Source organism: Phyllobates terribilis, unplaced genomic scaffold (genome assembly GCF_046119375.1).
Source record: "Phyllobates terribilis strain yellow unplaced genomic scaffold, ASM4611937v1 Scaffold_1__5_contigs__length_1240528914, whole genome shotgun sequence".
NCBI classification, from domain to species: domain Eukaryota; kingdom Metazoa; phylum Chordata; class Amphibia; order Anura; family Dendrobatidae; genus Phyllobates; species Phyllobates terribilis.
In genome coordinates this window covers 1240098573-1240118673 of record NW_027362761.1, presented here as the reverse complement: position 1 = coordinate 1240118673, position 20101 = coordinate 1240098573, and the positions used below count along the sequence as shown (strand labels likewise).

Here is a 20101-nt window from a genome sequence, read left to right as displayed (position 1 = left end):
AGACACGAGCCCGGAGCCATCCTCACCACGAGCAGCCGGCTCTGACCTGACTACTGGGGGGAACTGCTCAGACACGAGCCCGGAGCCATTATCACCGCGAGCAGCCGGCTCTGACCTGACTACTGGGGGGAACTGCTCAGACACGAGCCCGGGGCCATCATCACCACGAGCAGCCGGCTCTGTCCTGACTACTGGGGGGGACTGTTCAGACACGAACCCGGAGCCATCATCACCACGAGCAGCCGGCTCTGACCTGACTACTGGGGGGGAACTGCTCAGACACGAGCCCGGAGCCATCATCACCACGAGCAGCCGGCTCTGACCTGACTACTGGAGAGAACTGCTCAGACACGAGCCAGAAGCCATTATCACCACGAGCAGCCGGCTCTGACCTGACTACTGGGGGGAACTGCTCAGACACGAGCCCGGAGCCATTATCACCACGAGCAGCCGGCTCTGACCTGACTACTGGGGGGAACTGCTCAGACACGAGCCCGGGGCCATCATCACCACGAGCAGCCGGCTCTGACCTGACTACTGGGGGGGACTGCTCAGACACGAGCCCGGAGCCATTTTCACCACGAGCAGCCGGCTCTGACCTGACTACTGGGGGGAAACTGCTCAGACACGAGCCCGGAGCCATCATCACCACGAGCAGCCGGCTCTGACCTGACTACTGGGGGGAACTGCTCAGACAAGAGCCCGGAGCCATCATCACCACGAGCAGCCGGCTCTGACCTGACTACTGGGGGGAACTGCTCAGACAAGAGCCCGGAGCCATCATCACCACGAGCAGCCGGCTCTGACCTGACTACTGGGGGGAACTGCTCAGACACGAGCCCGGAGCCATCCTCACCACGAGCAGCCGGCTCTGACCTGACTACTGGGGGGAACTGCTCAGACACGAGCCCGGAGCCATCATCACCACGAGTAGCCGGCTCTGACCTGACTACTGGGGGGAACTGCTCAGACACGAGCCCAGAACAATCATCACCACGAGCAGCCGGCTCTGACCTGACTACTGGGGAAAACTGCTCAGACACGAGCCCGGAGCCATCATCACCACGAGCAGCCGGCTCTGACCTGACTACTGGGGGGAAACTGCTCAGACACGAGCCCGGAGCCATTATCACCACGAGCAGCAGGCTCTGACCTGACTACTGGGGGGAACTGCTCAGACAAGAGCCCGGAGCCATCATCACCACGAGCAGCCGGCTCTGACCTGACTACTGGGGGCAACTGCTCAGACACGAGCCCGGAGCCATCATCACCACGAGCAGCCAGCTCTGACCTGACTACTGGGGGGAACTGCTCAGACACGAGCCCGGAGCCATCATCACCACGAGCAGCCGGCTCTGACCTGACTACTGAGGGGGAACTGCTCAGACACGAGCCCAGAGCCATCATCACCACGAGCAGCCGGCTCTGACCTGACTACTGGGGGGAACTGCTCAGACACGAGCCCGGAACCATCATCACCACGAGCAGCCGGCTCTGACCTGACTACTGGGGGGAACTGCTCAGACATGAGCCCGGAGCAATCATCACCACGAGCAGCCGGCTCTGACCTGACTACTGGGGGGACTGCTCAGACACGAGCCAGGAGCCATCATCACTACGAGCAGCCGACTCTGACCTGACTACTGGGGGGATAACTGCTCAGACATGAGTCCGGAGCCATCATCACCACGAGCAGCCAGCTCCGACCTGACTACTGGGGGGAACTGCTCATACACGGGCCCGGAGCCATCATCACCACGAACAGCCGGCTCTGACCTGACTACTGGGGAGAACTGCTCAGACACGAGCTCGGAGCCATCATCATCACGTGCAGCCGGCTCTGACCTGACTACTGGGGAGAACTGCTCAGACACGAGCCCGGAGCCATCATCACAACGAGCAGCCGGCTCTGACCTGACTACTGGTGGGAACTGCTCAGACACGAGCCCGGAGCCATCATCACCACGAGCAGCCGGCTCTGACCTGACTACTGAGGGGGGAACTGCTCAGACACGAGCCCGGAGCCATCATCACCACGAGCAGCCGGCTCTGACCTGACTACTGGGGGGAGAACTGCTCAGACACGAGCCCGGAGCCATCATCACCACGAGCAGCCGGCTCTGACCTGACTACTGGGGGGAGAACTGCTCAGACACGAGCCCGGAGCCATCATCACCACGAGCAGCCGGCTCTGACCTGACTACCGGGAGAACTGCTCAGACACGAGCCCGGAGCCATCACCAAGAACAGCAGGCTCTGACCTGACTACTGGGGGGAGAACTGCTCAGACAAGAGCCCGGAGCCATCATCACCATGAGCAGCCGGCTCTGACCTGACTACTGGGGGGACTGCTCAGACACGAGCCCGGAGCCATCATCACCACGAGCAGCCGGCTCTGACCTGACTACTGGGGGGGGAACTGCTCAGACACGAGCCCGGAGCCATCATCACCACGAGCAGCCAGCTCTGACCTGACTACTGGGGGGGAACTGCTCAGACACAAGCCCGGAGCCATCATCACCACGAGCAGCCGGCTCTGACCTGACTACTGGGGGGGAACTGCTCAGACACGAGCCCGGAGCCATCATCACCACGAGCAGCCGGCTCTGAAGTGACTACTGGTGGGAACTGCTCAGACACGAGCCCGGAGCCATCATCACCACGAGCAGCCGGCTCTGACCTGACTACTGGGGGGGAACTGCTCAGACACGAGCCCGAAGACATCACCAACACGAGCAGCCAGCTCTGACCTGACTACTGGGGGGGAACTGCTCAGACACAAGCCCGGAGCCATCATCACCACGAGCAGCCGGCTCTGAAGTGACTACTGGTGGGAACTGCTCAGACACAAGCCCGGACCCATCATCACCACGAGCAGCCGGCTCTGACCTGACTACTGGGGGGGAACTGCTCAGACACGAGCCCGGAACCATCATCACCACGAGCAGCCGGCTCCGACCTGACTACTGGGGAGAACTGCTCAGACACGAGCCCGGAGCCATCATCACCACGAGCAGCCGGCTCTGACCTGACTACTGGTGGGAACTGCTCAGACATGAGCCCGGAGCCATCATCACCACGAGCAGCCGGCTCTGACCTGACTACTGGGGGGGAACTGCTCAGACACGAGCCCGGAGCCATCATCACCACGAGCAGCCGGCTCTGACCTGACTACTGGGGACAAACTGCTCAGACAAGAACCCGGAGCCATCCTCACCACGAGCAGCCGGCTCTGATCTGACTACTGGGGGGAACTGCTCAGACACGAGCCCGGAGCCATCATCACCACGAGCAGCCGGCTCTGACCTGACTACTGGGGGGGGAACTGCTCAGACACGAGCCCGGAGCCATCATCACCACGAGCAGCCAGCTCTGACCTGACTACTGGGGGGGAACTGCTCAGACACAAGCCCGGAGCCATCATCACCACGAGCAGCCGGCTCTGACCTGACTACTGGGGGGGAACTGCTCAGACACGAGCCCGGAGCCATCATCACCACGAGCAGCCGGCTCTGAAGTGACTACTGGTGGGAACTGCTCAGACACGAGCCCGGAGCCATCATCACCACGAGCAGCCGGCTCTGACCTGACTACTGGGGGGGAACTGCTCAGACACGAGCCGAAGACATCACCAACACGAGCAGCCAGCTCTGACCTGACTACTGGGGGGGAACTGCTCAGACACAAGCCCGGAGCCATCATCACCACGAGCAGCCGGCTCTGACCTGACTACTGGGGGGGAACTGCTCAGACACGAGCCCGGAGCCATCATCACCACGAGCAGCCGGCTCTGAAGTGACTACTGGTGGGAACTGCTCAGACACAAGCCCGGAGCCATCATCACCACGAGCAGCCGGCTCTGACCTGACTACTGGGGGGGAACTGCTCAGACACGAGCCCGGAACCATCATCACCATGAGCAGCCGGCTCCGACCTGACTACTGGGGAGAACTGCTCAGACACGAGCCCGGAGCCATCATCACCACGAGCAGCCGGCTCTGACCTGACTACTGGTGGGAACTGCTCAGACATGAGCCCGGAGCCATCATCACCACGAGCAGCCGGCTCTGACCTGACTACTGGGGGGGAACTGCTCAGACACGAGCCCGGAGCCATCATCACCACGAGCAGCCGGCTCTGACCTGACTACTGGGGACAAACTGCTCAGACAAGAACCCGGAGCCATCCTCACCACGAGCAGCCGGCTCTGATCTGACTACTGGGGGGAACTGCTCAGACACGAGCCCGGAGCCATCATCACCACGAGCAAACGGCTCTGACCTGACTACTGGGGGGAAACTGCTCAGACAAGAACCCGGAGCCATCCTCACCACGAGCAGCCGGCTCTAACCTGACAACTGGGGGGAACTGCTCTGCAGATGAGGGGATACAGTTATATACACACAGCAAATGTAGGATTTAGTAACTTACTGGAGTCTCCAAGGACAACGACGAACTTGTTGTGCAGTAACTGACGGACATCAACCGAGCGGAAGCCCCCCATAACGGCCAACCGACATCCAGACCCTGCAACAGAAGAGACCGTTCCGTCACCGAGAGCAGCGCATAGTACAGCTCCCCGCAGAGCCCGGTATGATGAGTATTACACTGTACAGCTCCCCGCAGAGCCCGGTATGATGAGTATTACACAGTACAGCTCCCCGCAGAGCCCGGTATGATGGGTATTACACGGTACAGCTCCCCGCAGAGCCCGGTATGTTGAGAATTACACGGTACAGCTCCCCGCAGAGCCCGGTATGATGAGAATTACACGGTACAGCTCCCCGCAGAGCCCGGTATGATGAGAATTACACGGTACAGCTCCCCGCAGAGCCCGGTATGAGGAGTATTACACGGTACAGCTCCCCGCAGAGCCCGGTATGATGAGTATTACACGGTACAGCTCCCCGCAGAGCCCGGTATGATGAGTATTACACGGTACAGCTCCCCGCAGAGCCCGGTATGATGAGTATTACACGGTACAGCTCCCCGCAGAGCCCGGTATGATGATTATTACACAGTACAGCTCCCCGCAGAGCCCGCTATGATGAGTATTACACTGTACAGCTCCCCGCAGAGCCCGGTATGATGAGTATTACACTGTACAGCTCCCCGCAGAGCCCGGTATGGTGAGTATTACACGGTACAGGTCCCTGCAGAGCCCGGTATGATGAGTATTACACGGTACAGCTCCCGGCAGAGCCCGGTATGATGAGTATTACACTGTACAGCTCCCCGCAGAGCCCGGTATGATGAGTATTACACTGTACAGCTCCCCGCAGAGCCCGGTATGATGAGTATTACACGGTACAGCTCCCCGCAGAGCCCAGTATGATGAGTATTACACTGTACAGTTCCCCGCAGAGCCCGGTATGATGAGTATTACACGGTACAGCTCCCCGCAGAGCCCGGTATGATGAGTATTACTCGGTACAGCTCCCCACAGAGCCCGGTATGATGAGTATTACACGGTACAGCTCCCCGCAGAGCCCGGTATGATGAGTATTACACGATACAGCTCCCCGCAGAGCCCGGTATGATGACTATTACACGGCACAGCTCCCCGCAGAGCCCGGTATGATGAGTATTACACTGTACAGCTCCCCGCAGAGCCCGGTATGATGAGTATTACACAGAACAGCTCCCCGCAGAGCCCGGTATGATGAGTATTACACTGTACAGCTCCCAGCAGAGCCCGGTATGATGAGTATTACACGATACAGCTCCCCGCAGAGCCCGGTATGATGAGTATTACACAGTACAGCTCCCCGCAGAGCCCGGTATGATGAGTATTACACGGTACAGCTCCCCGCAGAGCCCGGTATGATGAGTATTACACGATACAGCTCCCCGCAGAGCCCGGTATGATGAGTATTACACTGTACAGCTCCCCGCAGAGCCCAGTATGATGAGTATTACACGGTACAGCTCCCCGCAGAGCCCGGTATGATAAGTATTACACTGTACAGCTCACCGCAGAGCCCGGTATAATAAGTTTTACACTGTACAGCTCCCCGCAGAGCCCGGTATGATGAGTATTACACTGTACAGCTCCCCGCAGAGACCGGTATGAGGAGTATTACACGGTGCAGCTCCCCACAGAGCCCGGTATGATGAGTATTACACAGTACAGCTCCCCGCAGAGCCCGGTATGAGGAGTATTACACAGTACAGCTCCCAGCAGAGCCCGGTATGATGAGTATTACACGGTACAGCTCCCCGCAGAGCCCGGTATGATGAGTATTACACAGTACAGCTCCCCGCAGAGGCCGGTATGAGGAGTATTACACGGTACAGCTCCCCGCAGAGCCCGGTATGATGAGTATTACACAGTACAGCACCCCGCAGAGCCCAATATGATGAGTATTACACAGTACAGCTCACCGCAGAGCCCTGTATGATAAGTATTACAGGATACAGCTCCCCGCAGAGCCCAGTATGATGAGTATTACACGATACAGCTCCCCGCAGAGCCCGGTATGATGAGTGTTAAACAGAACAGCTCCCCGCAGAGCCCGGTATGATGAGTATTACAGGGTACAGCTCCCCGCAGAGCCCGGTATGATGAGTATTACACGATACAGCTCCCCGCAGAGCCCGGTATGATGAGTATTACACAGTACAGCTCCCCGCAGAGCCCGGTATGACGAGAATTACAGGGTACAGCTCCCCGCAGAGCCCGGTATGATGAGTATTGCACGATACAGCTCCCCGCAGAGCCCGGTATGTTGAGTATTACACAGTACAGCTCCCCGCAGAGTCCGGTATGATGAGTATTACAAGGTACAGCTCCCCGCAGAGCTCGGTATGATGAGCATTACACGGTAAAGCTCCCCGCAGCGCCCGGTATGATGAGTATTACACTGTACAGCTCCCCGCAGAGCCCGGTATGATGAGTATTACACAGTACAGCTCCCCGCAGAGCCCGGTATGATGAGTATTACACGGTACAGCTCCCCGCAGAGCCCGGTATGATGAGTATTACACGGTACAGCTCCCCGCAGAGCCCGGTATGAGGAGTATTACACGATACAGCTCCCCGCAGAGCCCGGTATGATGAGTATTACACGGTACAGCTCCCCGCAGAGCCCGGTATAATGAGTATTACACGATACAGCTCCCCGCAGAGCCCGGTATGATGAGTATTACACGATACAGCTCCTCGAAGAGCCCGGTATGATGAGTATTACACGATACAGCTCCCCGCAGAGCCCGGTATGATGAGTATTACACAGTATAGCTCCCCGCAGAGCCCGGAATGATGAGTATTACACAGTACAGCTCGCCGCAGAGCAGAGTATGATGAGTATTACACGGTTCAGCTCCCCGCAGAGCCCGGTATGATGAGTATTACACAGTACACCTCCCCGCAGAGCCCGGTATGATGAGTATTACACTGTACAGCTCCCCGCAGAGCCCGGTATGATGAGTATTACACAGTACACCTCCCCGCAGAGCCCGGTATGAGGAGTATTACACTGTACAGCTCCCCGCAGAGCCCGGTATGATGAGTATTACACTGTACAGCTCCCCGCAGAGCCCGGTATGATGAGTATTACACGATACAGCTCCTCGCAGAGCCCGGTATGATGAGTATTACACAGTACAGCTCCCCGCAGAGCCCAGTATGATGAGTATTACACAGTACAGCACCCCGCAGAGCCCAATATGATGAGTATTACACAGTACAGCTCACCGCAGAGCCCTGTATGATAAGTATTACACTGTACAGTTCCCCGCAGAGCCCGGTATGATGAGTATTACAGGGTACAGCTCCCCGCAGAGCCCAGTATGATGAGTATTACACGATACAGCTCCCCGCAGAGCCCGGTATGATGAGTGTTAAACAGAACAGCTCCCCGCAGAGCCGGGTATGATGAGTATTACAGGGTACAGCTCCCCGCAGAGCCCGGTATGATGAGTATTACACAGTACAGCTACCCGCAGAGCCCGGTATGACGAGTATTACAGGGTACAGCTCCCCGCAGAGCCCGGTATGATGAGTATTGCACGATACAGCTCCCCGCAGAGCCCGGTATGTTGAGTATTACACAGTACAGCTCCCCGCAGAGCCAGGTATGATGAGTATTACAAGGTACAGCTCCCCGCAGAGCTCGGTATGATGAGCATTACACGGTAAAGCTCCCCGCAGAGCCCGGTATGATGAGTATTACACTGTACAGCTCCCCGCAGAGCCCGGTATGATGAGTATTACACAGTACAGCTCCCCGCAGAGCCCGGTATGATGAGTATTACACTGTACAGCTCCCCGCAGAGCCCGGTATGATGAGTATTACACTGTACAGCTCCCCGCAGAGCCCGGTATGATGAGTATTACACTGTAAAGCTCCCCGCAGAGCCCGGTATGATGAGTATTACACTGTACAGCTCCCTGCAGAGCCCGGTATGATGAGTATTACACGGTACAGCTCCCCGCAGAGCCCGGTATGATGAGTATTACACGATACAGCTCCCCGCAGAGCCCGGTATGATGAGTATTACACGGTACAGCTCCCCGCAGAGCCCGGTATGATGAGTATTACACGATACAGCTCCCCGCAGAGCCCGGTATGATGAGTATTACACGATACAGCTCCCCGCAGAGCCCGGTATGATGAGTATTACACGATACAGCTCCCCGCAGAGCACGGTATGATGAGTATTACACAGTACAGCTCCCCGCAGAGCCCGGAATGATGAGTATTACACAGTACAGCTCGCCGCAGAGCAGAGTATGATGAGTATTACACTGTACAGCTCGCCGCAGAGCCCGGTATGATGAGTATTACACGGTTCAGCTCCCCGCAGAGCCCGGTATGATGAGTATTACACAGTACACCTCCCCGCAGAGCCCGGTATGATGAGTATTACACTGTACAGCTCCCCGCAGAGCCCGGTATGATGAGTATTACACAGTACACCTCCCCGCAGAGCCCGGTATGAGGAGTATTACACTGTACAGCTCCCCGCAGAGCCCGGTATGAGGAGTATTACACTGTACAGCTCCCCGCAGAGCCCGGTATGATGAGTATTACACGATACAGCTGTCACGGGTGTGTCGCCACGAAGATCGTCACGATTACACAGCCTGACTTCTCGCAGCTGACTTTTTGGTGCTTTGTGTTTTCAGCAGTGAGGGAGTTAATTCTCTCTCTCTCTGTGCTAGACGAGGTCCAGCCTCGCCCAGCTGCAATCAATGCTGCTGTAGTGAGTCTCCTTCAAATGCCTGCTGGTCTGTTTGGGAAGTGTCGGTGAAAGCATTTCATACAGACTTACAGAGCGGATCGTGGTATTTGGAGTTTCTGAGATAAGTGTATTTGGAGTGGTTTTTCCCTTCCTCGCTTTATCATTTATCTCCTTTCCCGTTGGTGTTCCCTCTGTTGTAGTTGTGTAGTTTTTGTATGCAAGGTGGTTTTGGTTTTTCCCTTGTACTGTCTCGTTCGTCTAAGTACTGTGTGTGGGCATATTATTACTTGTCCTCTTTTGTTGTGATTGGGGTCCTTCTCAAGACTAGATTACTTAGGTGCAGGGATCCTCAGGACGTAGGGGTTACGCTGGCGGCCTGGACCTCTGTACCTTTAACAGTACCTCCAGGTTGAGGGATTAGTCAGGGCCCCAGCTTAGGGTCAGCTTAGGCCCCCTACCTCCAGTATACAGAGACAGCGTGACATTTTCACCGACCCACTTAGCTCCCCGCAGAGCCCGGTATAATGAGTATTACACGATACAGCTCCCCGCAGAGCCCGGTATGATGAGTATTACACGATACAGCTCCCCGAAGAGCCCGGTATGATGAGTATTACACGATACAGCTCCCCGTAGAGCCCGGTATGATGAGTATTACACAGTATAGCTCCCCGCAGAGCCCGGAATGATGAGTATTACACAGTACAGCTCGCCGCAGAGCAGAGTATGATGAGTATTACACTGTACAGCTCGCCGCAGAGCCCGGTATGATGAGTATTACACGGTTCAGCTCCCCGCAGAGCCCGGTATGATGAGTATTACACAGTACACCTCCCCGCAGAGCCCGGTATGATGAGTATTACACTGTACAGCTCCCCGCAGAGCCCGGTATGATGAGTATTACACAGTACACCTCCCCGCAGAGCCCGGTATGAGGAGTATTACACTGTACAGCTCCCCGCAGAGCCCGGTATGATGAGTATTACACTGTACAGCTCCCCGCAGAGCCCGGTATGATGAGTATTACACGATACAGCTCCTCGCAGAGCCCGGTATGATGAGTATTACACAGTACAGCTCCCCGCAGAGCCCAGTATGATGAGTATTACACAGTACAGCACCTCACAGAGCCCAATATGATGAGTATTACACAGTACAGGTCACCGCAGAGCCCTGTATGATAAGTATTACACTGTACAGTTCCCCGCAGAGCCCGGTATGATGAGTATTACAGGGTACAGCTCCCCGCAGAGCCCAGTATGATGAGTATTACACGATACAGCTCCCCGCAGAGCCCGGTATGATGAGTGTTAAACAGAACAGCTCCCCGCAGAGCCCGGTATGATGAGTATTACAGGGTACAGCTCCCCGCAGAGCCCGGTATGATGAGTATTACACAGTACAGCTACCCGCAGAGCCCGGTATGACGAGTATTACAGGGTACAGCTCCCCGCAGAGCCCGGTATGATGAGTATTGCACGATACAGCTCCCCGCAGAGCCCGGTATGTTGAGTATTACACAGTACAGCTCCCCGCAGAGCCAGGTATGATGAGTATTACAAGGTACAGCTCCCCGCAGAGCTCGGTATGATGAGCATTACACGGTAAAGCTCCCCGCAGAGCCCGGTATGATGAGTATTACACTGTACAGCTCCCCGCAGAGCCCGGTATGATGAGTATTACACAGTACAGCTCCCCGCAGAGCCCGGTATGATGAGTATTACACGGTACAGCTCCCCGACATCCAGACCCTGCAACAGAAGAGACCGTTCCGTCACCGAGAGCAGCGTATAGTACAGCTCCCCGCAGAGCCCGGTATGATGAGTATTACACTGTACAGCTCCCCGCAGAGCCCGGTATGATGAGTATTACACTGTACAGCTCCCCGCAGAGCCCGGTATGATGAGTATTACACTGTAAAGCTCCCCGCAGAGCCCGGTATGATGAGTATTACACTGTACAGCTCCCTGCAGAGCCCGGTATGATGAGTATTACACGGTACAGCTCCCCGCAGAGCCCGGTATGAGGAGTATTACACGATACAGCTCCCCGCAGAGCCCGGTATGATGAGTATTACACGGTACAGCTCCCCGCAGAGCCCGGTATGATGAGTATTACACGATACAGCTCCCCGCAGAGCCCGGTATGATGAGTATTACACGATACAGCTCCCCGCAGAGCCCGGTATGATGAGTATTACACGATACAGCTCCCCGCAGAGCACGGTATGATGAGTATTACACAGTACAGCTCCCCGCAGAGCCCGGAATGATGAGTATTACACAGTACAGCTCGCCGCAGAGCAGAGTATGATGAGTATTACACTGTACAGCTCGCCGCAGAGCCCGGTATGATGAGTATTACACGGTTCAGCTCCCCGCAGAGCCCGGTATGATGAGTATTACACAGTACACCTCCCCGCAGAGCCCGGTATGATGAGTATTACACTGTACAGCTCCCCGCAGAGCCCGGTATGATGAGTATTACACAGTACACCTCCCCGCAGAGCCCGGTATGAGGAGTATTACACTGTACAGCTCCCCGCAGAGCCCGGTATGAGGAGTATTACACTGTACAGCTCCCCGCAGAGCCCGGTATGATGAGTATTACACGATACAGCTGTCACGGGTGTGTCGCCACGAAGATCGTCACGATTACACAGCCTGACTTCTCGCAGCTGACTTTTTGGTGCTTTGTGTTTTCAGCAGTGAGGGAGTTAATTCTCTCTCTCTCTGTGCTAGACGAGGTCCAGCCTCGCCCAGCTGCAATCAATGCTGCTGTAGTGAGTCTCCTTCAAATGCCTGCTGGTCTGTTTGGGAAGTGTCGGTGAAAGCATTTCATACAGACTTACAGAGCGGATCGTGGTATTTGGAGTTTCTGAGATAAGTGTATTTGGAGTGGTTTTTCCCTTCCTCGCTTTATCATTTATCTCCTTTCCCGTTGGTGTTCCCTCTGTTGTAGTTGTGTAGTTTTTGTATGCAAGGTGGTTTTGGTTTTTCCCTTGTACTGTCTCGTTCGTCTAAGTACTGTGTGTGGGCATATTATTACTTGTCCTCTTTTGTTGTGATCGGGGTCCTTCTCAAGACTAGATTACTTAGGTGCAGGGATCCTCAGGACGTAGGGGTTACGCTGGCGGCCTGGACCTCTGTACCTTTAACAGTACCTCCAGGTTGAGGGATTAGTCAGGGCCCCAGCTTAGGGTCAGCTTAGGCCCCCTACCTCCAGTATACAGAGACCGCGTGACATTTTCACCGACCCACTTAGTTTTTCTCCAGCTACCATGGATCCAGTAGCCGGTCTAGCTCGGCAGTTGCAGAGTTTGTCCATGGAGCTGGCGGACGTTAGGTCCAAGGTTTTGCATCCTCAGGAGCAAGCCGGACCAGAACCTAAAGTAGCTCTCCCTGACAGGTTCACTGGGGGGCGGGACAAGTTTTTTGTTTTCCGGGAGGCATGCAAATTGTACTTTCGGCTGCGGCCTCGGTCATCGGGGAGTGAAGAACAAAGGGTGGGAATTGTCATCTCGCTCCTACAAGAGGACCCACAATCTTGGGCGTTCTCTCTTCCCCCGGGCTCCCCGGCTCTCCAGTCAGTGGATAGGTTTTTCGCTGCTCTGGGACTCGTATATGATGACCCAGATCGGATCTCCCTTGCTGAGTCTAAGTTACGTAGGATCCAGCAGGGAGATCGTCCGGCGGAGGAATTCTGTTCGGAGTTCCGTAGGTGGGCCACGGACACCCAGTGGAATGACCCGGCTCTTAGGAGCCAGTTTTGTCAAGGTTTATCCGACAAATTACAGGATGTGTTGGCACAGTATGACTCTCCCGCGTCACTGGAAGCCGCTATGGCCCTGGCTATTCGCGTTGACAGACGGCTTCGGGAGAGGTGCGGGATAACTCGACCCCCTGTGATGACTCCACCTCCTACAAGGTCCCCTCATATGGTGGTTCCCCTGGTCAGTCCAGAGGAGCCTATGCAATTAGGAGGGACATCATTTCGGGGGAGGGGACCGGTGGTGCGCCATAAGACAGGAAGGTGTTTCTTCTGCGGGAGAAAGGGACATTTTATTGGGGGGTGTCCATCCCGTCCCTTGCAGAGTGAAGAGTCGTCTGAAAACTGTTGATCCCAGGTTGTGTGGTGGACGGCAATCTGGGAGTAGGTATTTCGTCCCTAGGTTCGTCTCAGTTTCTCGTACCGGCGGAGGTGGTGGTGGGTACGAGAACTGAGAGGATATCTGTTCTTCTGGATAGTGGGGCTGGGGCTAATCTGGTTGATGCTCGGTTTGCCCGGGTTCAAGGTATGCGATTGAGTGAGTTGGCTAAACCCATCCCCATATTCTCGATCGATGCCAGGCCTCTCGGTCAGGGAAGTTTTTTGCAAGCTGTGCATGACGTAAAACTTCAAGTGGGGGCGATACATAAAGAACTGTTGTCTTGCTACGTGTTGGAGGGTCTTCCCACTCCTATAGTGTTGGGCCTTCCTTGGTTAACTAAGCATAACCCGGTTATTAATTGGCAAACCAGAGAGATATGCCAATGGAGTAAATTCTGTAATAAAAACTGCATGAACACGGTCATCGGTGCGGTTACTCCTTGGGTCTTACCTCCATTTCTGGCGGACTTTGAGGATGTATTCTCGGAGAAAGGGTGTCAGGAACTACCTCCTCATCGCGAGTATGACTGTTCTGTAAAACTGCTCCCTGAGGCCAAGTTACCTAAAGCTAGGTTGTATAACCTTTCTGGTCCTGAGAGGCAGGCCATGAAGGATTATATTTCAGAAAGTCTGGCTAAGGGGCATATTAGACCTTCATCTTCACCGGTGGCTGCGAGGTTCTTCTTTGTTATGTAGAAAGATGGAGGCCTACGCCCTTGCCTGGATTTCCGTGAACTTAATCGGATTACGGTCCGAGATCCGTATCCACTCCCACTTATTCCCGATCTCTTTAATCAGATCGTGGGCGCCAAATGGTTCTCTAAGTTGGATCTCAGGGGGGCGTACAATCTGATTAGGATGAAGGAGGGGGATGAGTGGAAGACGGCGTTTAACACTCCGGAGGGGCATTATGAGAACCTTGTCATGCCATTCGGTCTGACTAATGCCCCGGCGGTGTTCCAACACTTTGTTAATGACATTTTTCGCCGCCTGGTGGGACAGTTTGTTGTCATATATCTGGATGATATCTTAATTTACTCGCCGGATCTGGTGTCTCATCAGGAGCACGTTAGGCAGGTGTTACAGATCTTGCGGGATAATAAACTGTATGCCAAATGGGAAAAGTGTGTGTTCGCCGTACAGGAACTCCAGTTTTTAGGCTTCCTGGTTTCAGCGTCCGGTTTTCGTATGGACCCTGGGAAAGTGCGGGCAGTTCTTGAGTGGGATCGGCCAGAGAATCTTAAGGCACTACAACGTTTCCTGGGGTTTGCTAATTATTACCGGAAGTTCATTCGTAATTTCTCGTCCATGGTTAAGCCTCTCACAGACATGACTAAAAAGGGGACGGATTTTTCTAGGTGGTCTGACAAGGCTTGTCAAGCATTCTCCTCCTTGAAAAAATGTTTTGCCTCGGCACCCATACTCATTCAACCTGATGCGTCTCAGCCATTCATTGTAGAGGTAGACTCTTCCGAGGTAGGGGTGGGAGCAGTATTGTCACAAGGTTCGTCCCCTGGTAAGTGGCATCCGTGCGCCTTTTTCTCTAAAAAATTGTCGTCCGCTGAGAGGAATTACGATGTCGGCAATAGGGAACTCTTGGCCATTAAGTTAGCTTTTGAGGAGTGGCGCCATTTTTTGGAGGGGGCAGTCCATCCGGTCACCGTCATCACCGATCACAAGAACCTGCTATATCTGGAGTCCGCGAAACGTCTGAATCCCAGACAAGCTAGGTGGTCATTGTTTTTTACCAGGTTTAATTTTGTCGTTACATATCGTCCTGGGTCAAAAAATGTAAAGGCGGATGCCTTATCTCGTAGTTTCCCTGGGGCCGGGAATACGGACGACCCGATTCCTATCCTTCAGGAGGGGGTGGTGGTTTCGGCAGTATGCTCTGAGCTGGAGGAGGAGGTATTGGAGGCTCAGGGGGACGCCCCTGTTGGACCTCCGGGGAGACTGTTTGTTCCAGATCAGTTGCGACAAAAGGTGATCGAGGCACACCATAACTCAGTTTTGGCAGGACACCCGGGGAGTAAAGCAACTGTGGATCTCCTCTCGCGTCGGTTTTGGTGGCCTAACTTACATAAGGAGGTGGTAACTTTTGTCCCGTCCTGTGGGGTTTGTGCGCGCTCTAAGACCTCACATACCCGTCCGTCTGGGGCCCTCTTACCTTTGAAGATCCCTGAGCGTCCTTGGACTCATCTGTCTATGGACTTTATTACGGACCTCCCTCCGTCTTCGGGTAAAACGGTCATACTCGTTGTAGTGGACAGGTTCAGCAAGATGGCACATTTTATCGCTCTTCCGGCTCTCCCTAATGCTAAAACTCTTGCGCAGGTGTTCATTGGGGAGATTGTGAGGCTTCACGGGGTACCCTCCGATGTGGTGTCTGATCGGGGGTCTCAGTTTGTGTCCAAGTTCTGGAAGGCGTTTTGTGCACGGCGGGGGATGCATTTATCGTTCTCATCGGCTTTTCACCCTCAGACCAATGGTCAGACGGAACGTATGAACCAGAGCTTGGAGACATATCTCCGGTGTTTTGTGTCAGAGAACCAGGAGGACTGGGCTTCTTTCTTACCTCTGGCAGAGTTTGCTCTTAATAATAGGCGGAGCGAGTCCACTGGTAAGTCCCCGTTTTTTGGGGCATATGGTTTTCACCCCCAGTTTTGTACTTTCAGTAGGGGGGGCTCTTCGGGGGTTCCTGAGGAGGAAAGATTTTCCTCATCACTCGCTTCAGTATGGAGAGGGGTGCTGAAGAATCTGAATACTATGGGGAACCGATACAAACGTATGGCTGATAGGAGGAGAGTGTCTGGTCCGGACCTAAGTGTGAACGATCGGGTATGGTTGTCTACCAGGAATATTAAACTTAAGGTTCCCTCCTGGAAACTGGGTCCCAGGTTCATCGGGCCGTACAGAATCAGTTCTATTATTAATCCGGTGGCATTCCGTCTTGACCTCCCCCCTACGTTTAAAATTCACAACGTGTTCCACAGATCGTTGCTTAAGAGGTATGTGGCGCCGGTGGTACCGTCACCTTTACCTCCCCCTCCAGTGGTGGTCAATGGTAACTTGGAGTTCCAGGTATCAAGGGTCATCGATTCACGTTTTAATCGCCGGTCCCTTCAGTACCTGGTTCATTGGAAAGGGTATGGTCCTGAGGAGAGGATGTGGGTTCCTGCGTCAGATATTAACGCAGACCGATTAGTTCGGGCCTTCCACACGACTCACCCGGATAAACCTGGCCCTGAGGGTCCTGAGGCCCCTCGTAGAAGGGGGGGTACTGTCACGGGTGTGTCGCCACGAAGATCGTCACGATTACACAGCCTGACTTCTCGCAGCTGACTTTTTGGTGCTTTGTGTTTTCAGCAGTGAGGGAGTTAATTCTCTCTCTCTCTGTGCTAGACGAGGTCCAGCCTCGCCCAGCTGCAAGCAATGCTGCTGTAGTGAGTCTCCTTCAAATGCCTGCTGGTCTGTTTGGGAGGTGTCGGTGAAAGCATTTCATTCAGACTGACAGAGCGGATCGTGGTATTTGGAGTTTCTGAGATAAGTGTATTTGGAGTGGTTTTTCCCTTCCTCGCTTTATCATTTATCTCCTTTCCCGTTGGTGTTCCCTCTGTTGTAGTTGTGTAGTTTTTGTATGCAAGGTGGTTTTGGTTTTTCCCTTGTACTGTCTCGTTCGTCTAAGTACTGTGTTTGGGCATATTATTACTTGTCCTCTTTTGTTGTGATCGGGGTCCTTCTCAGGACTAGATTACTTAGGTGCAGGGATCCTCAGGACGTAGGGGTTACGCTGGCGGCCTGGACCTCTGTACCTTTAACAGTACCTCCAGGTTGAGGGATTAGTCAGGGCCCCAGCTTAGGGTCAGCTTAGGCCCCCTACCTCCAGTATACAGAGACAGCGTGACAACAGCTCCTCGCAGAGCCTGGTATGATGAGTATTACACGATACAGCTCCTCGCAGAGCCTGGTATGATGAGTATTACACGGTACAGCTCCCCACAGAGCCCGGTATGATGAGTATTACACAGTACAGCTCCCCGCAGAGCCCGGTATGATAAGTATTACACTGTACAGCTCCCCGCAGAGCCCAGTATGATGAGTATTACACGATATAGCTCCCCGCAGAGCCCGGTATGATAAGTATTACACTGTACAGCTCCCCGCAGAGCCCGGTATGATGAGTATTACACTGTACAGCTCCCCGCAGAGCCCAGTATGAGGAGTATTACACGGTGCAGCTCCCCACAGAGCCCGGTATGATGAGTATTACACGGTACAGCTCCCCACAGAGCCCGGTATGATGAGTATTACACGGTGCAGCTCCCCACAGAGCCCAGTATGATGAGTATTACACAGTACAGCTCCCCGCAGAGCCCGGTATGAGGAGTATTACACAGTACAGCTCCCCGCAGAGCCCGGTATAATGAGTATTACACTGTACAGCTCCCCGCAGAGCCCGGTATGAGGAGTATTACACAGTACAGCTCCCCGCAGAGCCCGGTATGATGAGTATTACACGGTACATCTCCCCGCAGAGCCCGGTATGATGAGTATTAGAAGGTGCAGCTCCCCGCAGAGCCCGGTATGATGAGTATTACACAGTACAGCTCCCCGCAGAGCCCGGTATGATGAGTATTACACAGTACAGCTCCCCGCAGAGCCCGGTATAATGAGTATTACACTGTACAGCTCCCCGCAGAGCCCGGTATGATGAGTATTACACAGTACAGCTCACCGCAGAGCCCTGTATGAGGAGTATTACACAGTACAGCTCCCCGCAGAGCCCGGTATGATGAGTATTACAGGGTACAGCTCCCCGCAGAGCCCGGTATGATGAGTATTACACAGTACAGCTCCCCGCAGAGCCCGGTATGATGAGTATTACACAGTACATCTCCCCGCAGAGCCCGGTATGAGGAGTATTACACAGTACAGCTCCTCGCAGAGCCCGGTATGATGAGTATTACAGGGTACAGCTCCACGCAGAGCCCGGTATGATGAGCATTACACGATACAGCTCCCCGCAGAGCCCGATATGATGAGTATTACACAGTACAGCTCCCCGCAGAGCCCGGTATGATGAGTATTACAGGGTACAGCTCCCCGCAGAGCCCGGTATGATGAGTATTGCACGATACAGCTCCCCGCAGAGCCCGGTATGATGAGTATTACACAGTACAGCTCCCCGCAGAGCCCGGTATGATGAGTATTACACGGTACAGCTCCCCGCAGAGCCCGGTATGATGAGTATTACACAGTACAGCTCCCCGCAGAGCCCGATATGAGGAGTATTACACAGTACAGCTTCCCGCAGAGCCCGTTATGAGGAGTATTACACAGTACAGCTCCCCGCAGAGCCGGTATGATGAGTATTACACAGTACAGCTCCCCGCAGAGCCCGGTATGATGAGTATTACACGGTACATCTCCCCGCAGAGCCCAGTATGATGAGTATTAGAAGGTGCAGCTCCCCGCAGAGCCCGGTATGATGAGTATTACACAGTACAGCTCCCCGCAGAGCCCGGTATGAGGAGTATTACACGGTACAGCTCCCTGCAGAGCCCGGTATGATGAGTATTACACTGTACAGCTCCCCGCAGAGCCCGGTATGAGGAGTATTACACGGTACAGCTCCCCGCAGAGCCCGGTATGATGAGTATTACACGATACAGCTCCCCGCAGAGCCCGGTATGATGAGTATTACACGATACAGCTCCCCGCAGAGCCCGGTATGATGAGTATTACACAGTACAGCTCCCCGCAGAGCCCGGTATGATGAGTATTACACGATACAGCTCCTCGCAGAGTCCGGTATGATGAGTATTACACGATACAGCTCCCCGCAGAGCCCGGTATGATGAGTATTACACAGTACAGCTCCCCGCAGAGCCCGGTATAATGAGTATTACACGGTACAGCTCCCCGCAGAGCCCAGTATGATGAGTATTACACGGTACAGCTCCCCGCAGAGACCGGTATGATGAGTATTACACGGTACAGCTCCCCGCAGAGCCCGGTATGATGAGTATTACACGGTACAGCTCCCCGCAGAGCCCGGTATGATGAGTATTACACAGTACAGCTCCCCGCAGAGCCCGGTATGATGAGTATTACACAGTACAGCTCCCCGCAGAGCCCTGTATGATAAGTATTACACTGTACAGTTCCCCGCAGAGCCCGGTATGATGAGTATTACAGGGTACAGCTCGCAGAGCCCGGTATGATGAGTATTACACGATACAGCTCCCCGCAGAGCCCGGTATGATGAGTATTACACTGTACAGCTCCCCGCAGAGCCCGGTATGATGAGTATTACACTGTACAGCTCCCTGCAGAGCCCGGTATGATGAGTATTACACTGTACAGCTCCCCGCAGAGCCCGGTATGAGGAGTATTACACAGTACAGCTCCCAGCAGAGCCCGGTATGATGAGTATTACACGGTACAGCTCCCCGCAGAGCCCGGTATGATGAGTATTACACAGTACATCTCCCCGCAGAGCCCGGTATGAGGAGTATTACACAGTACAGCTCCCCGCAGAGCCCGGTATGATGAGTATTACAGGGTACAGCTCCCCGCAGAGCCCGGTATGATGAGCATTACACGATACAGCTCCCCGCAGAGCCCGATATGATGAGTATTACACAGTACAGCTCCCCGCAGAGCCCGGTATGATGAGTATTACAGGGTACAGCTCCCCGCAGAGCCCGGTATGATGAGTATTGCACGATACAGCTCCCCGCAGAGCCCGGTATGATGAGTATTA

The 20101-nt window shown here is 54.5% G+C and overlaps 1 protein-coding gene across 2 annotated transcripts in view; it reads right to left on the bottom strand.

Annotated features, from left to right (window-relative positions):
• The window catches only part of LOC141164996 (PC-esterase domain-containing protein 1A-like), a 224735-nt gene that overhangs the window by 22338 nt on the left and 182296 nt on the right, over positions 1-20101 (bottom strand). The window contains exon 2 of one of the 2 annotated variants that reach the window (XM_073650653.1): positions 4432-4527. The exons of the other annotated variant lie outside the window; for it this stretch is intronic. Within the exon in view, the coding sequence (XP_073506754.1) occupies positions 4432-4504 (73 nt within the window). The 5' untranslated portion in view covers positions 4505-4527. The remainder of the gene's footprint in view (positions 1-4431; positions 4528-20101) is intronic. 2 annotated transcript variants of the gene reach the window in all.